Source organism: Artibeus jamaicensis, unplaced genomic scaffold, assembly GCF_021234435.1.
Source record: "Artibeus jamaicensis isolate MK-2021 breed Jamaican fruit bat unplaced genomic scaffold, CSHL_Jam_final contig_685, whole genome shotgun sequence".
In the NCBI taxonomy this organism is placed as follows: Eukaryota; Metazoa; Chordata; class Mammalia; order Chiroptera; family Phyllostomidae; genus Artibeus; species Artibeus jamaicensis.
This window is the reverse complement of record NW_026521924.1, coordinates 3,339,802-3,363,997: the sequence shown is the minus strand read 5'-3', so window position 1 is coordinate 3,363,997 and position 24,196 is coordinate 3,339,802. Positions and strand designations below refer to the sequence as shown.

Here is a 24,196-nt window from a genome sequence, read left to right as displayed (position 1 = left end):
AAAGGCACTGCTTACAGTGAGTGAACTTTGCCTCTAACAAGAACCTTCTAAACAAGGAACTAAGATGGCAAGGCCATGAAGGCCTTCGGTCCAGTAAGGAACACGCAGCAGCGTGTCAGAAAGAAACTGTTTTTCTGCTCCTTTTGATGGGCTCTGCTTTCAAGTCAGGAAATTAGAAACAGGTGTGCCAGAGGGCACACACATCCTCGCTCCACACTGAAAAACACGCGTTTCCAATTTTCAAACATGAAAGGGACTTCTGTTGAATGAAAGAAGAAATGAAAATCCAGCTCTGTTTCTGTGAACCATATGAAGGGAGCTTAGAAAGTCTTTGACAAGTTGCTCAACTTTAACTCCCTCTCCAAATGACAGCAGGTAGTACTCGACAATAGGAAGGAAAGGCATTCTTTCAAGTGAGAACAATCAAATGGAGAATTACATTAAGGATCATAGCATTGGCATTTTAACCCATCACTTGATCTTATGCTTCTGTGTCTACCGTTTCTTCATTCTGTGTTTTTAAATTAGAAGTTTGTTCCTTCACAAAACAACAACAAAGCAATGCAAAATATGTATTTGGGAAAAAAAACTGAGAAAGTACAAATATCAAAAGAATATCTCAGGGATCAGTACAAATATCAAAAGAATATCTCAGGGCTCATTTGGTGCACTGTAACCCATGTCTACAATCTCATTTAGAGAAAGACCTACTTTTTTTCATGATGTCTTGTGCTCTCCGCTCTCCTGGGATGCTGGAGACATTTCAGTGAGTATGAATGTGGTAGCTGGGGCTAAGCTTAAAGGCAATTGGTTTTGGTGGGACTGTGGACACAAAGTATACAGCAGGAAGGGAGGTGTAACTTATGGCTGCAACAACACTCTAGCCGTCAGGTGCACTAAGGTGCCTGCAAATCACCCCCTAGATACATGGATGCATCAGAGCCTCATTCAGGCTAGGAAGCCTCTAGTATAGCCAATAGGTATTTTAACATATTGGTTATGCCTAGGCTGGCAAGAAACCTCCCTGTATTATCAAGTAGGAGCACAGATTCGATGCCCTCTGAGGGCAAGAACTATTTTTACTTCTCCCTTATCATACCCAGGCTGAGCACAAGATAACATCCTCTAAAACAGCTGCTGTTTTATAGTACGAGAACAACTACAAACCATCTTAAGTAAAACCAAAATACTAAACTCACGTATGCAAGTATAAAAAGACATCCTTCAGGTCCTTTAAATCGTGTTCTAAATGATATTTGAGAATACATAAAAATGTTCATTATACAATATTAAATAGATAAATTGTAATATAAGCTAAACAGTATTATTGTTTTATCTATCAAAAATCTATCAAAAATACAAACACACCTCACGGGATGGCAAAATTATCAGTTTCATTTTCCAAATTCCTCTCAATGACGTGTCATTTCACAGTCAGAAAAAAATAATGCATTCATTTAAAACCTCTAAGGTGCAGGATAACTGAAGCTGTAACACTGAACTGACTTCCTAGGAAATGACCTACCATAATTCAGAGTTCTACTTTATTTTGGACCATCAATGACTTTAGTTACGTAAAAAGTATGAAAAAATATTAATAATTCATCAAATATGAAATGACCTAAGTAGAGTAAGCAACAGTCTCAGAATAGAATTCCTGTCCCAGATAATTACTTTAGTTCTTGGAAATGTGCTGTTACTTTTATATACTCTGTTATCTGTAAATAAACTATATTTCTTCCCCACCCCTACTAACTAAACAGTCCAGAGTCAAGTGCTTTTAGGGTGATGTTTACAAATGTCACAGTTTTATCTATGCTCATATCTAGAAGTTATAAATCACAAAAAGATTTCTCATGGCATTATGCCCAACCCTACATATTATGTCTCATGGCTGCTCCTTACCCTGAGCCTTCTAAGAATCTTGTTGAGAGTGACGGAATTATTAAAGCTTATTATTTCATAAGGACAAAAAGCTTCTAAGAAGCCACAGTGTTAGCCATGTAAGTGATAAATAGCACTGTCTAATGAAGCTGGTAAAGGAACCAGAGTGCACTGAAGAGTCTCAGTTCCACCCCAGTAGAACTAAGAGCAATGTATTTAACTCCACCAGTTTTGCTTCTCACTGTCTGAATCATTGCTCACCATTCCAGAGCAACCTCAGGATAATTTAGTCTTCATCTATCTTCCAAAAAGATGAGCATAAAGGGTACCCACTTTATATAAAATTTAATACTTAGTCAAGACTATCTAGAGACCACCACATAACATCTCAAATTAAATCCCACATATCTTGGACTCACCCCTCTTCTTCAGGTAGCCTCTGTTCTCATCAGAACACAACACTCTCAACCCTCCCCTAAACTTCCTCTCAGCCCTGACTCATCTGAGCTTTAACTACACCTGTTATGGACTGGATATTTTTCTCCCTACCCAATTTTAAATCATTTTGTATGTTAAAGTGCTAATCCCCATGTAATGGTATTTTGGAGACAATTAGCTGAGGTCATGAGGGTAGGGACCCTATGAAAGGATTCAAGTTCTTATAAGAAGAGAGAGACCAGAACTGTCTCCCTGCTGGCCACATAAAGACACAGAAAAAAGGGAGCCATCTTCAAGCCAGGCTACATAAGAGAGCACACACCAAGAACTGAATCTGAGAGCACCATGATCCTGGACTTCCCAGCCTCTAGAGCTGAGAATATCTGTTGTTTAAGCCACACAGTCTATACTACTGTTATAGAAGCCCAAGCTCAGTAAGATGCCATCTGAATATATTTATTTGTGCATATTTCATTCACATCAATTCATTCAACAAACATCAGAAGTGCTATCTGATGAGCACCATTAACATAACAGCGAAGAAAACTGATGAAAATCCCAACTCCCATGAAGTTTCATAGTACAGTAGGGTAGAAAATAAAAATTCATAAAAGCAATAAATATTAGATAATGATACATACTGTAGGAAAAATAAAAAACAGAAGGAGGGTAGGAAATGTTGAATGAGGAAAGATTTACACGTTTAAATAGGGCAGTCAGGGAAAATTTCAGTGAGCAAGTGAATTATCTGAATAAAGAGCTGATGAAGTCAGGGGCAGGGGCTTAAGATACTAAGGGTAGAGAGCTAAAGGGGAAGGAAGCAACTCAAGCAAAAGTCCTATGGTGGGAGTATGCCTAGTATGTCTGGGGTACATCAAAGTGGCCAATATAATTGAAACTGAATGAGTAAGTGAAGAAAAGCAGGAGCTGAAATCCAAGGGAGAGGAGAAGAGCACTTTGCATAAGGCCTCGTACGCCCTTCATACAGACTTGGGCTTTTCCTTTGGGCAAAAGGGGAAGCAGTGGACAATTCAGAGGGGTGGTATAACACATAACTTGACTTAGGTTTGAACACCAAATCCTATGTTGAGAATGGAATAAATGGTAAAAAAACAAAAAGCAAGAGACCAGCTAGGGTCTACTGAAATAATCCTGATTAGAGATGACAGCACTTTAAATTTGTGGGTAGTAGTACAATTGCTAAAAAATGCTCAGATTTCAATTATGCTTAGTGTTTGTTGTTGTCTGGTTGTGGGTATCATATAAAAGAAAAAAGAAGCCCTGGCTGGTATAGCTTAGTGGATAGGGAGCAGGCCTGCAAAGCGAAGGGCTGCAGGTTCAATTCCCCATCAGGGCACATGCCTGGGTTGAAGGCCAGGTCCCCAGTAGGGGGTGCACAAGAGGCAACCACACACTGATGTTTCCCTCCTCTTTCTCCTTCCCTTACACTCTAAGAATAAAATAAATAAAATCTTAGAAAAAAAAAGAAAAGAGAGTTAGGGTCAAGCATGACTCCAAGATTTTGGCCTGAGACACTGGGAGGCTGGAGTTGCCATATACTGTGTGGAAAAGACTACAAGCGGAGGGTGGGAAAGGGGAGAACAACATCAAGAACTCGTATTTGCACATGCTGAATTTGGGATGACTGTCAGACAGTAAGTGCAGACTCTGAACAAGCAGTTGAATAACTGAAACCAGGGGAGAGGTCCGGGATGGAGATAAAAATGTGGAAGTCAGTACATCTATGATACCTAGCCATTAGAATGGATGAGAACATCAAAAGGAGTGGGTACACAAAGAGCGAAAAGTTCAAGGACAAAGCCAACCAACACTGAGAGCTCCCAGAGATAAGCAACATGAACAAAAAAGGCTGAGAAGGAGCAGCCACTGAGGTGGGAAGAAGCCAGGAAGTACCCTGGAAGCCTATCAAGGGTAGTATTTCCAGGGGAAGCAAGTCAATCAAGCAACTGTGTCACATGCTACTTTACAGGACTAAGAGATGACCACTGGATTTTAAAGGTGACTGTTAATCTTGACCCAAACAAATTGGGTCAAGAGTGGAGGACCAGAAGGGTTGACTGAGGAAGATTTAAGAGTAAATGATAGAAGAAAACTGAAAAAAAAAAAAAAGTGAACCTCAAATACAGACAACCCCTTTAAGTTTTACTTTGAAGGGCTGCTAAAAAAAAAAAAAAAAAACAGGTAAGAAAGTTGGAAGGGAGGCTCAACCACTTAGGAGACTGTACATACTGAGTCCGAGTAGAACAGAGCTTTACTCAAGACAGTAATGAAGAGACTAAGGCAACAAGAGTGCTTGTTACACACAGTGAGTACTAAAGAGGAATAATAGTCACGTTTAAAAACGAACTTCCTGCCAAGATGGAGGCATAGGTAGATACACTTTGCCTCCTCACACAACAAAAAAAAGGACACCACAAATTTAAAAACAAAAAATAAACAGAACTGCCAGAAAAATTGAATTGTATAGAAATCCAACAACCAAGGAATTAAAGAAGAAACATTTATCCAGACTGGTAGGAGGTGCAGAGATGGGCAGCTGGACAGAGAAGACTCACAGCCAGCGAGCGGCTAGAGGACTGGGGTGGGCAAGGTGGCAGCTAGTGGCCTGGGCAAGAGTGGCTAGAGGACTGGGCAGTCCCACATTGCATGAGGATAAACCAGCAAGAATACATGGGAATGAGACAGACCAAGCAACCCACAGTTCCAGTGTGGGGAAATAAAGCCTCAAAACCTCTAACTGGAAAAAAAAAACAAAAAAACCCTGACTGTGGGGGTTGAGGTGAGGAGAGGAACTCCCAGCCTCACAGGACAGTTTGTTGGAGAGAGACCCACAGGATCCTAGAACACACACAAACACACCCACCTAGAAATCAGCACCAGAAGGGCCCAATTTGCTTGTGGGTAGTAGAAAAAGTGACTGAAAGCCGGCAGAGAACCAAACAAGTGGCATTGTTCCATTTCACACCCTGACCCCACACATAACACCACAAAGCAGCTACCTGGGTTGCCCTTCCCTGGCAAATACCTAAGGCTCCATCCCTTACTATGTAACAGGCATACCAAGGCCAAAAAAAAAAGGCCCAAATGAAAGAATCTATAGAACTCCGAAAAATACAACTAAGTGCAATGAAGAGATAGCCAACCTATTAGATGCAGACTAAGTAGGGAAGAAACTGCAAAACTAAACAGACTGATTAGTAGTAACAAAACTGAATCAGTAATCACAAACTCCCAACAAGCAAAAGTCCAGGACAAGATGGCTTCATAGGCAAATTCTATCAAACATGTAAAGAAGGATTAATACCTATCCTCTTCAATCTATCCTAAAAATTAAAAAGGGAGGAATGCTTCTAAATTCATTCTTCAAGGCCAGTATTACCGCAATGCCAAAACCAAATAAAGACAATATAAAAAAAATAAGAAAACTACAGGCCAATATGCCTGATGAACATAGATGCAATATCTTCAACAAAATATCAGCAAATAGAATTCAACAATATATTGAAAGCATCACAAACCATGATCAAGTGGTATTTATCCCAGGGATTCAAGGATAGTTGAATATCCACAAATCAATCAACATTATATACCACATTAACAAAACAAAGGATAAATATCATATGATCTCAATTAAAAAAGCATTTGACAAAGTTCAACACCTATTTACAATAACCTCACAGCAAAATGGGTATAGAGGAAATATACCTCAACACCTAAACACCATATATAATAAACCCACAGCTAATATCATACTCAATGAAAAAAGTTCAAAGCTTTTCCTCTAAGATCAGGAAAAAGGCATGAATACCTACTCTCACCACTTTTGTTGAAGATAGTATTTAAAGTCCTAACCAGAGCACTCAGACAAGAAAAATAAATAAAAGTTATCAAAACTGGAAAGGAAAAGTAAAATGTCACTATTTGCAGATGACATAATATATAAAGAAAACCCTAAAGACTCCACAAAAAATTAGAACAAATGAATTCTGTAAAGCTGAAGGATACAAAATTAATATATAGAACTCTGCTGTATTCCTATACACTAAAAATGAACTATCAGAAAGAGAAATTAAGAAAACAATCCCATTTACAGCTGCATCAAAAAGAATAAAATACCCAGGAATAAATTTAATCTAGGAGGCAAAAAACCTGTCATCTGAAGACTGTAAGACATTGATGAAAGAAACTGAAGACAACACAAATAAATATAAAGATATGCTGTCTCATGGTTTGGAAGGATTAATAGCAACAAAATGTCCATACTACCCAAAGCAATTTACAAATTCAATGCAATCCCTATCAAAATACCAATGGCATTTTATACAGAACTATAATCCTAAAATTTAAAACCAAAAAAGATCCAAATAACCAAAGCAACTTGAGGAAGAAAAACAAAGTTAGAGGTATCACACACCCTGATTTCAAACTACACTACAAAGTTATAGTATCAAAACAATATGGTGCTGATATAAAAACAGACACATAGATCAACGGAACAGAATAGACAGTCCAGAAATAAACCCATACTTATATGGTTATTTTGATCTACAACAAAGAAGGCAAGAATATATAATACAGAAAGGACAGTCTCTTCACTAAATGGTGCTGGGAAAATAGAATAGATGCAAAAAATGAAACTATATCATTTTTATACCATATACAAAAATAAATTCTAAATACATTGAAGACTTAAATGTAAGACCTGAAACCACAGAACTCATAAAAGACCACAAGCAGTAAACTCTTCAATGTTTCTCTTAGCAACATTTTTTTGTATATGTCTCCTCAGGAAAAGGCAACAAAAGTAAAAAATAAACAAATAGCACTACATCAACTAAAAAGGTTTTGCACAATCAAGGAAAGCATCAACAAAATAAAAATGCAACCTATCGAATGAGAGATAATACAGTCATATACCACTTAATGACAAGACTACACTCTGAAAACTACACTGTTAAGTGGTTTCATCATTGTGCAAACCTCATAAGGTATATTTATACAAACAGATGAAATAGCCTAATACATACCTAGGCTATATATCACTATTATATATGCAGTCTGTCACTGACTGAAATGTTATGCAGCACATTATGCAGCACATGACTGTATTTGCAAATTATATATAAAATAAGGGGCTAATATTCAAGATATATAAAAACTCATACAACTCAAAATCAAAAAAACAATGCAATTAAAAAATGGGCAGAGCACCTAAATAGACATTTCTCCAAAGAATATATCCAGATGGCCAACAGACACATGAAAAAATAGTCAACATCACTAATCATCAGGGAAATGCAAATCAAATCCACAGCAGGATATCACCTCATAACTGTCTAAATGGCTATTACCAAAAGACAACAAATAACAAGTGTTGGCAAGGATGTGAAAGGAAAAGGAAGCTTCCTTCATGCACTGTTGGTGGGATTGTAAATTAGTGCTGCCATATGAAAAAAAGTATAGAGATTCTTCAAAAAACTGAAAACAGAACTATCATATAATACATTAATACCACTTCTGGGCATTTATCCAAAGAAAACAAAAACCCTAGTTAGAAAGGAGACGTGCATACTGTGTTCATTGCAACATTATTTACAATAGCCAAGATATGGAAGCAACCTTAGTGTCTATTGATAGATGGATAAGGAAAATGTGGTATATATACAATATGGAATATTACTCGGCCATAAAAAAGGAAGGAAATCTTGTCATTTGTGACAACATGGATGGACCTAGAGGGTATTATGCTACATGAAATAAGTTGAATGGAGAAAGACAAATACTGTATGATTTCACTTATATGCAAAATCTAAAGAATAAAACAAATAACAAAAAAACAATCAAACAGAAACAGACTCACAGACACAGAGAACAAACTGATAGTTACCAGAGGGAACAATAGGTGGAGGAGTGAAAAATGTGAAAGGGATTAAGAAGTACAAACTTCCAGTTATAAAATAAATAAAACATGAGCATGTAATATAAAGCATAAGGAATGTAGTTAATAATATTATAATAACTTTGTACAAAGACAGATGGTTACTAGACTTATTATGGTGATCATTTCATGGGGTATATAAATGTCAAATCAGGTGTATGTTGTACACCTGAAACTAATATAACATTGTATGACAACTATACTTCAATTTTTAATGGTTAAAATGGTAAAAACTGATTGTTAAGAAAATAGATCTCATGTTAAGTGTTCTTACCACAGTAAAAAAATAAATCAATTAGTATTTCTTTTAAATTATGAGGTATCTTATAAAAGATGGTGACTTAGATTCAACAAAATACATTAAAAAACTCAGGACCAAAAAGTGTGCTAGGTCCCTTTCATATGTCAACTTGTTCAAGCCTCATAAATATTAAGGTAGATATTATTCTTATTTTACAAATAACCCCTTGCCAGGGTTCCAGCCAATGAGCGAAAGAGTCTGAAAAAGAACCCAGGTATCCACTCTGCTCCCTCCCTATGTAGGCAAATTTCCACGATGCTACATTAGTCAGAGTTTGCAAGTTCAGCTCCTGACATCCTATTCTCTTCCCCACTCCCTACTCATTTCTCCCCACCCCACAGTGATAAGAAGAAGATGCTGGAGTTTATCCCCTAGGCTAATGAGCATGTCCTGTCCGGGTCCTGGGAAAGCCCTACCCTGACCATAACTAACTTCCCTCTGCTATTCAATTATCACCTTCCAAAAGCCATAAGCCTAAAATGTAGGCCAGGTCTTTTGACCTGCAACAGGCTAAAGCACAATTCATTTATATTTTAGCCAAATAACTTCAAAATTCTGTGCTCCATCTTTCTTCTGACTTGATCATCTAACTCTGCCATGTGTACCACTGTCAAATTCATAGCAACAGCCCCCCCCCAAATAAGGGTAAAGCAAATCACACAAAGCCCCATAGATGGAAGAAACTGGAGACCTGCTCTAGTATCTTCAGGTTCTATGGGCTGATGATGGTTAGTCATACACTTAGGAAGGATGTAACATGGTGAGCTGGGCATCCAAGTTAAAAAGCTACAAAAGCTGTCATGAACTAGAAACCTAAACTTATCTTTAGTCATATGAAAATGCCTTTAATTGATGCAAGTTGAGCGAAGAAGGAAATATCCAAGGGTAAGGGAAAAAGACCTTAGTTTTACAATTTTAGCTTTACCCACCCACTCCATTCTACTTAACAGAATCAAATCCAGTAAATGTATTCTTATCCCACCTTCCACATTACCAATTTTAAAAGGGGGTTGGGGGTGGTGCGCTTGGAAAATCCCAAGGAATTGAATTTCTTTTCCAAAGTGACACAGTCAAGACAGGCTCTCAGAATTTCAACTTAAAGAGTTGAATCCAGGTTTCCTAAGATCTGGACATGAGAATAACATTTAAAGAACAGCAAGCCAACTAGGCAATAATAAAAGTGACAGATGATACAAACTGATATGTCTTTGAAAAAAACAATAAAATAATGAATGATCTATTTTAGACTCCTGTTTATTCAAATACCACAATTTTCCATAGCACAAGCTAATTCCTAAATATGTGGAAAAATTTCCATGTGCTACCAACATTAAATTAAAAATTAACTGATCGTATTATTTTATGTTCATCTTTTCAAAATTACAGGACTAACAATTTTTACCAACTATATTACTGTGATTCATACTCAACACTAATACGTATTTAGACTTCACCTGATAGCCAATGGCTGAGTCTTATTCTTCCACTGATACAGGAATGAATCTAGGTCAGGAGACTGCTAAAATAGGTAGGCATAATATGGACCTAAAATGACAGGGTCAAGTTAGCAGAAATGGGAAGCAGCAAAAATATGAGAATGGTGAGCAAAGAATAGGATAGTGATGGCAATAAAAGAGAGAGCAAGTACAGGAGAAAGATGGCCAAAGAGTGGGAATAAGAAACAAGATATTTTGTAGAATCTGGTAAATATGGTGTGCGTACATGACACCTACAGGGACATGTCCAACAGGAAATAGGAAATGACTCACATGGGCCTCAAGTGAAAAGCCCAGAGTAGAGATAGACATGGAAGTCAATACCCTAAGAGATAACTGCTGAAATCGTGGGAACACAGCAATAACACCAAATCACCAAGACAACACATGCAGGGAGATGAAGGAAAGACAGCAGAGGCCCAAATCTGCAGCTGTCAGCAATGGAAGAATCTATGAAGAAGGCAAAGACAGGTCAGAGAAGCAGAACAAACCAAAAAAATTCCAGAATCTATGTTACGGGAAAAAAGAAAACAGCCACCTTCATCAGAGATCGCAGAGTCAAGAGTTATCAGGAGAAGGTAGCAATCGGATTGACAAGGGAAAGTACAGAGAGACAACTCTATCAATCTTCCCTACTAATAAAGCCTGAGGATATGGGGGGAAAGGCCTAGACTGTAACTTGATAGGTAAAAGTAAACCAATATTATTTTGTCAATATAAACCAATATTATTTTGTCAGCCATGCATGTCACCACTTTAAAAGAAAAGGCTTCAAGTGCATCTGGCTCAGCATATAAAAACTTGGATCTAGACACCAACCATTCTGCCAATTAAAATTCACCCCCTCAATGCAAGCGCACACACTCGTCTTAATGACAGTTACTTTTATAATACAGGTACAAAAACTAGATGTACATTTTATTAAAATGAAGAGGACTGAATGTCACAAAATATGTATTTTGAAATATACTTTTAAGTTTTATGTCAACATTTTATGAAGAGCATATCTCTTAGTTTTTGAAATGCCTTGCTACTTTTAGATCTGTGATCTGAATTTGGCCCTATCGTGAATCATTAGAGAAAAAAATACATAAAAATATTATTAAGTTACAGTTAACTCCAAAAGTGTGATGAAATGTTAGGAAAGCATTTACACTGCAAAACTTATATTGTGAAAAAAATCCTTAAAAGCTCTCAACTATCACAGGTCTTCTATGCATCAGAGCTCTTGTCTGTGCAGTATATTAGCACATGCTTTAGTCTTACCTAAAATTATTGTTTTCAATCATTCAATGACCTACGAAGTTGAAGTTATGAAAAATGGTCATGAAAGCAGCAAATACCTGAGGTACTCACAGCTGTGGAATAGGGATTATGAGTTCCTGTATTTTCAGCCCAGCAGCCACATCCATAAAGAGCAGCCTGAAATAAAAGAAAATAAATATAATATTTCAGAAATACTATATGTCATTACTGGCTTTCAACAGAAGACAAAAATCATTCCCACTGATAAACTTAATAATGATGTATACCACCTGGGCAATAATACCAGAGGTTGTATCAAAACTGTATTTTCAGCTACTGCATTAATCTAAATTTTTTCAGAAAAATAGCAAAAGAAAGTTTTTAGTCTTATCAACAGTAATTTTCCTTCTCCTGAAAAGTCTTCTTCCATTGTAATTTGTAAACCAGTTGCTGTCTGGCCCTTTCAAATCATTCTGGCTGCCTTAAAATAGTGGTTCTCAAACTAGTTGTGTTATCAAATTACTTGGGGAGCATGGTGATAGGAACCATGGTTCCCAGCCAGCACCCTGGAAAACTGGGATGCCAGCACTCCTTCTGCCATTATCTAGGAAAGCCCATTAAGGATGGCCTTTTCCATGCCTCTCTTGGGTGGCGCAATAAGAACTGCACACATTTACGGACCGAAGGACCCAGTAATATGTTGACTGCTGTGCTAGATTTTTCCAGGTGCATAGAAAAAAGGATAAAAGTCCTGTTCAAGCTAATCACTTTGTAGAGTGGTGAAGCAGATTTATATGTCTGAAACTGGAAGCAAAATAAGTTACTATAGTTTTATAAAAGAACACATCAATCATTCCTACTTTGTTTCCAATTAATGCTACCCAGAATGTCTAGATTCATCTCTTCAATATCCACAATCTGTGCATTTAAGAGGGGAATTACAACTGATAATTTTCCACTCCTCAGTTAGAAGCAGTATTAGAAAAAAATCTTAGAGAGCTATCATAGGGTAATACAAAAATGTGCATTACTGCATGTTTGGTGAGAATGAAAAACTGAAAATAACAGTAAGTTGATCAGTAAGGAAATTGCTAAATATTGGCATGACAATATGTGGAATTCACTGCAAATTATTCAAAAATAATTAAATTAGTTTAAAAAAAAAGGAAATGAGCCACATAATATATCAGCACTCAGTATGACTGATGGGAAGAAAGGTATTTCCATAAAATAGTACCGTTGTTTTCTAGGTACTCACTGTTGGGGACTGAAAATAAGACTGGGAATGGTTAGCAGACAAACCACATCTTTCTGTAATTTTCTATTCTTTTTTACAAAGACTTCAGAACTCATTTACTCCAATATTCTACGAAGCACATGAATCTCCTTGAAATAACCCAGGCACATCTGATACTAAGAAGCTCACTATCTCATATTAGAACATACTTCCCACTTGGACACTTCCCCGTGGTGAAAGTTCTTCCTTAGATTGCGTAAGGAATACCTTCTCTAATACAACTTCCACCCACTAGTACTAGTTCTACTCTCTGGAAATACTTTAACCACCTCCTAAAGCCCTATAAATTTTTTAAACAGCTATCCTAGTGCCCTGATTCTTTTCTCACTCAAAGAATCCTAGATTTGTGAACTGTTCCTCAAGACTTTGAAATGCACACACACATACCCCACTCACCTAATCACCCTCCTTGAGAAATAATACAAAATCTAGGATAATTGGAGATGAAGTCTTGTGACCCACAGTTGCCATCCCCAGGTGTCATGACAATAGTCCTCTAAAAAAGTAAAACCAAGCAAGAACTGAACACAACGCTTCCAACATAGCAGACAGTAGAAAATACATTATGGCTGTTGAAAATACCATGCTTCCTACATTCATAAGACTTCTAGGTGAGAGTGGCAACTAAAAACTCTACAGAAAGGATTCAAAACATGGATTTCATAATAAAACTGGCAGACTTGTTGGATAAGCCATTTGACTGGTACTACCTGGGATAGATTCTAAGTTAGCCAAAGCCTCAGGGAACACAGGACCTCAGAAAAAGGACCCATTTGTCTTTCATTGAAAACCCTGGACATTAGCCCATTGTCCTTTCCATTCCCCACAATGATCTTGACCAGGAGCCAGCACTCCAAAAAACTGTAAATAAGGCCACAAGGACACCTCTTAGAAACCCAGTGGAGGTCATCTCTTTCTATAAAAGAACGAACATTTATTCTTATTTTTGTTTCTTCTAAGAAAAGTCCTTTTATGCTACCTCTCCTCAATTTTATGACCTAAACTTGTCTTATTTTAAAACCTTCTGAAATTGGTTGGGCAGAGACGCAGATAGGTAAGATAAAAGAAAAAATCAGAGATTGTCTCTCTCTTATCTACTTCTATGGATAAGACATAGCCTTAAGCCAGCCTAAAAAACAATTTTTTAAAAAGCTTCCCTCTTTTAGTAGTAAAATTTTATTAAAGTTACTGTCATGTGGTAAAAGTCATATAAATTATATTTATTATTATGACTTAATCTTCTCTGGGTCTTAGTTTCCTCTTTTATAAAATGAGATAATAAAAACACCCCCCTCATAGTATTGTAAGAGAATGTGAATTATGCTTGGTGCACATACCAAATGATTAATAAACAGTAGGTATAACTGTTATAATGAAGAACTATGATGATTTAAATGCATTGTATCATTTAACCTTCTGCAACTTGGTAAAGTAGCTATTTATCCCCATTTTACAGTAGTGGAAAAAGGAGCTTAAAACACTGAATATTGTCCATAGTAAGAAGACTGGTAAATGAAAAGGTGGGAAGAGAATAAAGGTTTACCTGAATTCAAAGTCTATATTCTTAACTGTTAGACTCAATTGCCTATTTGTATGTGCATAGGGTAAGGCTTAAGGGAGGAAGAAAATATAATAATCCTGTTCTTTGTCCCCCTGCACCCAGCAGCCCCAACTCCCTCAGGAACTCCCCAAACCTTGGTTCATAGCCACTGGCCATACATATACATTCTTTGGCTACTCCATTTCCTATACTATACCATATTATACAACCTCACAGCTATTCTGTAACTGCCAATTTGTGCTCCTTAATCCCCCTCCCTCTTCACTCATTTCCCCCAAATTCCCCTTCCATCTGGCAACCATCAAAATGCTCCCCAAAGGACTAAGGGACATGGGCAACACTGTGGCGACTACAGGGAGAAGGGGGATAGAAGAAGTCTAAATGGTAGTGGGGAAAAAATTCAATTAAAAAAAGAAAACACTCTCTATATCCATGATTCTGTTTCTGTTCTTGTTTGCTTAGATTCAATTGTTGATATGTATTTTTTGCCGTTTTATTGTTAATAGTTTTGAACTTTTTCTTAAGTAAGTCCCTTTAACATTTCCTATAATAATGGCTTGGTGATGATGAACCCCTTTAACTTTACCTTGTCTGGAAAGCACTTTATCCGTCCTTCCATTCTAAATGATAGCTGTGCTGACCCTCTATGGAGGATCAGCCGTGCAGGGACAGGGTGGTGGTGCTTCAGCAAGGTCTGTAGCTGTCCACTGGGTGCACAGGCTCTAGGGTTTCCTGAGTGGCGCAGACCAAGGTCAGCCCCAACCTGTGATTTGCCTGGGGCCATCTTGCATGAACTATAAAGCCACTTGTAGATGGCTACTACTTGTGCTGGGCTTGGAGGTTCACAGGCCAAAGCCAATCTGTGAACCAGCCTGGGGCCTCATAGCAAGTGGTACAGGGTCTGGGAGGTCATTGAGGCTGGATGTTGCTTGTTTGAGAGAACTTAGGATGTTGTAAAGCATGAGCCAACACCAGCCATTTATGTGGATAAGCTACTGTAAACAGCTTGCATGGGCCATAAGTTGAATGGGATGGCACCTCAGTGGGTCTCCAAAGCAAGACAAACAGTTGTAGCCATGTTGAGGGAGTCTCAGAAATGACACCCAACTGCCAGCTCTGTGGAGTTTTCTGAAAAGGAACAATGGTCTCTTTCTAACTTTCTGTCTGGGAGAAAGCCATGCCGCAGCTCTCACCTTGATGCCAGACACTACAATTCCTTCTTGTATGCCACTGATGCCTTCCAAACTGCTACCTTGGTTCTGGAGCTCAGAGGAGTGAGTCTGAGTAAGTCTGTGTGTGGATTCTTTAAGAGGAACTACTTGGGACTCCAGAATTTTCTTCTATGAACTTGATCTCCACTGTTTGTTACACCCAGAAATTATGAGGACTTATCATCCTGGCACTGGGACCCTGGGCTGGGGGCCTAGTATAGAGCTAGGAGTCCTTGCTCCCGAGATATCCCTCCCAAATTTTTAACCAGTATAAGTTTGGCATCAACTTGCTCCATGTCTCCATGCATGAGCCCCACCTACCAGTCTGAATGGCTGTGGTTTCCTTAATCCATAGTTGTTGGACTTCCACTAACTTGATTTCTGATGGTTCTGAGTAATGGTTGTTCTATAGTTTACTTGTAATTTTAATGTGGTTGTGTGAGGAGGCAATCCATGTTTATACATGCATCCATCTTAACTGCAAGTCTAGTTTTAGCACATTTATAAAATGGTCTTTGCCTTAGGGGACTTCTGGCCAAGATGGAGACATAGGTAGACACACTGTGCCTCTCCACACAATCAAAAGAAGGACAACAATTTAAAACCAAAAAACAACCAGAACTGACAAGAAATCAACCTGTATGGAAGTCCAACAACCAGGGAGTTAAAAAAGAAACATCCATCCGGACTGGTAGGAGAGGTGGAGACGGGCAACTGGACAGAAAGGATTCGTGGCAAAACAGCGGTAGAGGACAGGGTGGGCAAGGCGGCGGATTGTGGGAACCAGCAGTCCCACATTAACGTGCAGATAAACCAGGAGGAACACCTGGGGACCAAGAGAGACGTCACAACTTTTAGAGTCCCAACACGTGGAAATAAAGACTCAAACTTTCTGACTGAGGACTTCTGCCAAGATGGAGGCATAGGTAGAAGCACCGTGCTTTCTCACACAACCAAGTTTAGAGACAACATAATGTTAGCAACAGAAAACACAGCCAGAACACAGAAAATTGAACTTTTCGGAAGTCCCATAACAACGAATTCTTCAGCCTTCAGCCCAACCGGTAAAAGGGGCAAAACCAGCAGTTGGCGGGGCGGGGTTGCATAGGAAAACTCGGTCAGACGGACTCAGGCGCACAGATCCCAGGTGTGGGGTTGCAAAGGGCCAACCCAGTGAGTGGCCTAGTGAGTGCGACCCAGCAAGAGACCCAGTCAGCAACCTGGTGTACACCTAAGGCTTCGCTCCTCACCCAGTGGCGGGAAGCAGGAGAAGGGGACACCATTTCCCCACTCTGACCCCGCCACCACATACAGCATCACAAACCAGCGACCCCACCCTGGAGGACCTGCCCCACCCCTAAGGCTCCACTCCTCATACTTAATGGGCGCGAACAGACCAAAAATGGCTCAAGAAGATCTCAAAGCCCCAGAGCCCATAAATCTAAGTGATGAATAAATAGCAAAACTTTCAGATGCATAGTTCAAAACACTGGTGATCAGGATGCTCACAGAACTGGTTGATTTTAGTCACAAATTAGAGGAACATATGAAGGCTAAACTAATTGAAATGAATGGCAATGTACAGGAAACTAATAGTAATGGAAAGGAAATGGGACTCAAATCAAAGGAGTGGACCAGAAGGAGGATAAAAATGACCAACCAGAAAAGAATGAAGAAATGAGAATTCAAAAAAAATGAGAGACTTAGGAACCTCCAGGACATCTTTAAACTTTCCAACATCCAAATTATAGGGGTACCAGAAGGGGAAGAGGAACAGCCACCAGTGGAAAACTTATTTGAACAAATAATAAAGAAGAATTTCCCCAATCTGGCAAAGGAAATAGACTTCCAGGAAATCCAGGAAGCTCAGAGAGTCCCAAACAAGTTAGACCCAAGAAGGAACACACCAAGGCACATCCTAATTACATTAGCCAAGATTAAAATGAAGGAGAGAATTCTAGAAGCAGCAAGAGATAAGGGAACAGTCACCTACAAAGGAGTTCCCATCAGACTGTCAGCTGATTTCTCAAAAGAGACCTTAAAGGCAAGAAGGGGCTGGAAAGAGGTATTCCAAGTCATGAAATCCAAAACCTACAATCAAGATTGCTCTATCCAGCAAAGCTTTCATTTAGAATGGAAGGGCAGATAAAGTGCTTCTCAGATAAGATCAAATTCAAGGAGTTCATCATCACCAAGCCCTTATTATATGAAATGTTAAAGGGACTTATCTATGAAAAAGAAGATAAAAAAGATGAACAGTGAAAGGACAGCGAACTCACAGTTATTAACAACCACATCTAAAACAAAAGCAAGCTAAAAGGACAGCTAGATCAAGAGAACCATAGAAATGAAGATCTCATGGAGGGTTAGCAACAGGGGACTGGGAGGAGAAGGGGGGAGAAGGTACAGAAAATAAGTAACATAGACAGTAATAGATAGGGAGAGGGCAAGAATAGTATGGGAAATTTAGAATCCAAAGAACTTGAGACACATGGTCATAAACTAAAGGGGGGGAATGGTATGGGTAGGGGGTGCAGGGTGGAGGGGAATGAAGGGGGGAATAGAACAACTGTAATGACATAATAAATAAAATAAATATTTAAAAAATTTTTAAATGAATTATGGCATAAAAAAAAACCTTTCTGACTGAAAAAACCTGTGGGGGTTGAGGAGGCAGCAGGAGAAACCCCCAGCCTCACTGGAGAGTTCTTTGGAGAGACCCACAGGGGCCTAGAATGTACACAAGCCACCCACCCAGGAATCGGCACCAGAAAGGCCCACTTTGCTTATGGGCAGCAGGGGAAGTGACTGAAATCCAACAGAGAGCACAGCAAGTGCCATTGTTCCCTCTTGACTGCTTCCCCACATACAGTGTCGAAGTGGGTTGCCCTGCCTTGGTGAACACCTGAGGCTCCACCCCTTATACATAGCAGACTTGCCAAGACAAATAAAAAAAAAATGGCCCAAATGAAAGAACAGATCAAAGCTCCAGATAAAAATGCAATTAAGCAATGAAGAGATAGCCAACCTATTAGATGCACAGTTCAAAACACTGGTAATCAGGATGCTCACAGGATTGGCTGGATTTGGTGACAAATTAGATGAAAAAATGAAGTCTATGCTAAGTAAAATAAAGGAAAATGTACAGGGAACCAATAGTGATGGAAAGGAAACTGGGACTCTAATCAATTGAGTGGACCAGAAGAAAGAAAAAAACTTTCAACCAGAAAAGAATGAAGAAACAAAAATCAAAAAATGAGGAGAGGCTTAGAAACTTCCAGGACATCTTTAAACATTCCAACATCTGAATTATAGAAGTTCCAGAAGGAGAAAAGGAAGAGCAACAAATTAAAAGCTTATTTGAACAAATAATGAAGGAGAACTTCCCCAATCTGGCAAAGGAAATAGACTTTCAGAAAGTCAGAAAGCTCAGAGAGCCCCAAAGAAGTTGGAACCAAGGAGGAACACACCAAGGCACACCATAATTGCATTACTCAAGATTAAAAATAAGGAGAGAATCTTGAAAGGAGCCAGAGAAAAGAAGACAGTTACCTACAAAAGAGTTCCCATAAGGCTATCAGCTGATTTCCCAAAAGAAACCTTGTAGGCAAGAAGGGGCTGGAAAGAAGTATTCCAAGCCATGAAAGGCAAGGACCTACATCCAAGATTGCTCTATCCAGCAAAGCTTTAATTTACAATGGAAGGGCACATAAAGTGCTTCTCAGATAAGGTCAAGTTAAAGGAGTTCATCATCACCAAGACCTTATTATATGAAATGTTAAAGAGACTTATCTAAGAAAATGAAGATCAAAAACATGAACAGTAAAATTACAGCAAACTCACAGCTATTAACAACCACACCTAAAACAAAAACAAAAGCAAACTAAGCAAACAATTAGAATAAGAACAGAACCACAGAAATGGAGATCACATGGGAGGGTTATCAACAGGGGAGTGGAAGGGGGAAACAGGGAAACGTTACAGGGAATAAGAAGCATAAATGGTAAGTAGAAAATAGACAGGAGGGTGTTAAGAATAGTATAGGAAATGTAGAAGCCAAAAAACTCACATGTATGACACATGGAAATGAACTAAAGGTGGGGAATGTGGGTGGGAGGGCATGTGCAGGGTGAAAGGGAATAAAGGAGGGGAAATGGACAACTGTAATAGCATAATCAATAAAATATACTAAAAATAAATAAACAATAAAATAAAAAAAATAGAAAAAAGTCTTTGCTTAAAAAAAGAGAAAAAAAAAACCAACTTCCTTGTGTATTTTGTTACATTCTCTACTGATTTTGAAGAACAGTTCTTTACCTCTCATTGTAATCTTACATTTCCCTGCCCCCCAGCGCTAATCACATCTTATCCAAGCAAATTAATGCAATTAAACAATGGTATTTTCCTTTAAGTACCTTGATTCCTCTTCTCCACACCCTTTCCTGAGTTTTCATCTCTCACAAAGAGTGTATTCATAAACTAGCCAAGTGGAGCAAATAAACATTAAGTTTTACACAAGTATTTCTTTTTCCAGAGTAGTCTCCTTTGCAGTGGCAGAATGGTCTGAAGATTGTTTGATGTAATATCCTGCTAACATAGTCCAGAACTATCCTTGGTTCTGTTGTTGCTATTTTGCTAACCGAAACAAACAAAAAACAGTGAGAAAATCATAGGAATTGCAATGCTATAAAGGTGGCTCTGCTGGCTTTTCTCTCCCTCTTTACCAAGGCATCCAAATCTGATATGCCAACCTTGGTTTTCTTATTCCAAACTTGACAAATGTACAAGACTTTCATAATGTGGAAAAATACCATGACTAGACAAGGCTTTTTATAATGAGTTCAAAGCATTGCACACATGTTGAGTAACTATTCCCCATAAATCCCCTTGTATAGTAGACACACAATTGCACAAAAGTAATTATTTTTCCACTGCCTTTCTTCCAAGGACTATAAGCGTTTTGTCCACAATAAAGGGCAGATTAGGGAAGAACACTTGAGGCTTTGCAAAGATGTCCTCCATGAATCAGATCGCTCTGCTGCAAGCATTCACTAACCACCATGTCCAAAGCAACTGTGACACCAACTCTTCTTCAAACACGAGAAACAAAGTGCAAAGAGCGGCCAAGTAGTATTCCACATGCAACATGAGATCCAAACACTGAGCTTAAACATAGCCCATGCAACTACTTTAACAGTTTCCATGGTGGGTATCCAATTCAATTATTCACTCAGCAAATATATTAAGTGTATAAAGCTTACTACATCAAATAGACTATTAAATCTCATTCTCAATATAGTACTAAAGGTTGATGATGGGGGTGAGGGTGGGAGTGAGGGGGTCACGGTGAAGGCGTGCAAGAAAACTGGAAATAAGCCAGTTACACAAAAATTAGACTTTCTTTATACCTAGATTTGTTAAGTATCATTTGTTGGTGACCTAAAAGACTGGTTAGTCTATAAAATAGCCAACATGCTTAATCAGAGAAGGGATTTAGAGGGTCAAAATATTCCTTGAATGGCAGAAAGACAAAATGGAACTCTAAAATCATTTTCCCAACTAAAGAGCAAGCAGCAATTCAGTCAGGTAATGCTTCCTCCTAATGAGAATGACACAAAGGAAGAAAATAGAAATCAATGCATTATTAAATTTCAACTAATGCTCTGCCTATTGAAAATAGTAAAACATAGGATTACCAATGATAAAGATCAGAAAGAACTCTATCACTGACTCAGATTTTCTAGAAAGAATCTTGAAAAAGTTTTTGATTGATTTATAATATAAAATGTTAAAAAATATATAGTATAAAAAATATCACTACGGTTTAAAGTTTGGGACTTAGAAAATTCCATGTTTTAACTTGAAAAACTAGTTTAAAAAACCCCACAATTACTTACCTGCCCAACTCTCCCTGGATGTTTCAAGGCCAAGCCTCCACTGGAGACAGCAGCAGCAACATTCCCTTCATGGTCCACAACCACAGCTCCCACCGTGTCCAAAGTGCCTGAGTCGTTCTCCTATATAGAGCAAAAGGAGCATGAGCACTCACTGAACATGATGTATGACAATCTGATATGACTCGATAGCACTTTTTAGTGAAATCATGACATAAAATCTGAGCTAGTCCTTAAGTGGAACATTCAGCGATCTAAAATTAGCTATTATCAAGTTGCCATTTAAATCCTGTTCAAATCAAAATGTATTTTCCACTGAAAAAATCCTGAACAAAAATTTTTTTCTCACAATAAGCCTAATATGCCTAAAGGAGGAGAAAAAATTAATATTATTTTAAAATATATCACAGGGTCTTCTTATCTCTAAAAATTAAGTTCATAATTGAGATTCTATAAAGGCAAATATCTGTGGCATAAGTGAAATGCCATTATTAGTATTTTTAAAATATTACATACAAATTTCTAAAATTAAGAGAGTCAGCACAACACAGAATGGTATTTACAATCTCAGAGTATACTATGCTGTAATTTTCTTTTACAGTTTTCGGCCTGTGAGAAACTTTGTGGTAAGCCCTCTTCTCTGCTATATAAATAATATGCTTGCCAATTGCATATCAGAAAACTACATGTCTTTGAGAGGCATCTTTGCATTTCTCTGTTTTGTCCCAGGCCCCACATGCTTAAGACACTTCCCATGCAGTCACTGCAGCTGTCTTCCTACCTTGAAGTTTTCTGGGTCCCCTACGCAAGACAGAAAAACCTTATACTACTGCATAAAAATCAGAATTCAGGGAGGCAGGTAAAAGATGTCATGAAAAAAGATATCTTTTTTATATATTAATAATGGTCAGTCATAATAGTGTCTTTTTAAAGATTTTTCATTTTATTTATTTTTAGACAGAGAGGAAGGAATGGGGAGAGAGAGGGAGAGAACCATCAATGTGTGGTTGCCTCTCCTGTACCCCCTACTGGGAACCTGGCCGCCAACCCAGGCATGTGCCCTGACTGGGAATCAAACCAGCAACCCTTTGATTCATAGGCCAGCGCCCAATCCACTGAGCCACACTAGCCAGGGCCCATGATGGTGTTCTTACCATTAGTACACTGGTTTTGAAACTGTGCCCCACACCCCAAGACCTCTACCCACATTCCCACCCACAAGGACACGTAAAAGAGCCAGATATAACCCCAGATTCAACAAGAACAGCTCCCCGTCCTGTGGTTTATGGTCACACTACTGAGCAAGACTTCATGTGTATTGAGGGATCCCTCGCAAAGGTTTTGAAGTGCAATCCCCAGAAAAGTCAATGAGCTCCTACAGCTGCCTTAAAAGTTGAGCAAAACTGAAGGGAGTTTTGAAATAATGGAAGCAGAATGCAAAGAAAAGGTTTTTCCTTAAAGCAAACTGAAAAATTCAGAAGCAGAGTATGCCACAACAAATATTGCGTTAAGGCTGTTAGGAAAAGGTACATCTAGACATTTGCATTTCTTTGGTTCTTGCTCTGAAGTCTAAGTCCTCTTAAATATACTAATATGACAGTACTTACTTTGATGGAAAAGGCGTATCTGATTGAAATGAGTGCTGTAGTTCCACTGTCCCTTGTGACCACAGCTGGGAGAAACCTTGCCAATGGATCCACAGGGCCATACCCCAGAACACCATGGTTCTGCTGGTGGCAGGCTACCTGACCTTCATGGACAGTTCCCTATGCTGACTGTAAACCCTCTGACCCACTGTTTCATTTTACACACAGCAGACATTTCAGGACATCATTATTCATTAATTAGGAGGAATAATGTATGTATGTCTGCATCCCTGTGGTAAGTGATGGTGCATGCCATGCCATTCTAATGTCGAGGCCTCAGTCTTCCATCTCCTTTTCTCAAGATTCAATTTCATGCAAATTCAGAAGGTGCTACTATCTTAGGGAAGATTTATCAAAAGCAGGTCTGCTGATTTGGTATTGACAAAGTAAAGACGCCAAGTGATATGACTTCTACAGGTGGACTTTTGAAATTTTAATGTGCATGCAAACCATCTGAAGAATCTGTTTAAATGCACATTATGATGGAGTTATCTGGAATGGTCAAGACAATATACCTAACGACCTCCCAGTAATGCTGATATTGCTAGTCCATGAACCCTGTTTTGAGAAACAAGTCTAATAGCATCCCACAGGGCCATTATCATCCAAATGTCTACTATAATCAATCTGATACAAATAATTTTATAGTCACAAATCTGCTGAGGGAGAAACTTAAATCACCTAAAACTAACATATGTCAGCGAAAGAGATTTAAACTCTTCCTTGCTCAAACACCAATTGGCAGCATATCATCATGATCACACCACTTATGAACATATTACAAAGTACTTTAAATTATTAATATATTGATCTTACATTGGTTCTTTTAGAAATGGACAATTTTCATACAAATGGAAACTATAAAATAATTTTGCTCAATAGCAACAACAAGAAACAGTATTCTTTATTTGTTATTTTATTAACTGAGACTTCTGATCCTATCACAAGCGTTCTATAATAAAAATTTTACTGCAGGGATACATAACATATACATGGTGACATATATTATCTGTAAAATAATTCTCTTAGAATTTCAATCAGGATATCATAAACCCTGAGAACTCACATACCAACCAAACTACTGTTGAAAGATTCAAAAGGAGTATACATAGATGGATTTACTATAACCTGATTTTCAAAAATGAAAGATCAGGCAAAAAAAAAAAAAAGCCCAAATAGAGAATCCTGTTCTAAATTAAGCTAAATATTCCTAAGGGCTTGCAACACCTGCAAAAATCAAGATTACTTCATAAATATTCAAGAA

At 38.3% G+C, this 24,196-nt stretch overlaps 1 protein-coding gene across 7 annotated transcripts in view; it reads right to left on the bottom strand.

Moving 5' to 3' along the window:
• TASP1 (taspase 1) overlaps positions 1-24,196 on the bottom strand; it is a 469,517-nt gene that overhangs the window by 286,339 nt on the left and 158,982 nt on the right. For 6 of the 7 annotated variants that reach the window (XM_053671048.1, XM_053671050.1, XM_053671047.1 and 3 more), the window contains 2 exons: positions 21,290-21,409; positions 11,422-11,500 (listed from right to left, as the gene is read on the bottom strand). In XM_053671048.1, the coding sequence (XP_053527023.1) occupies positions 11,422-11,500; positions 21,290-21,409 (199 nt within the window). The remainder of the gene's footprint in view (positions 1-11,421; positions 11,501-21,289; positions 21,410-24,196) is intronic. The other variant, XR_008392619.1, reaches the window with a different exon arrangement.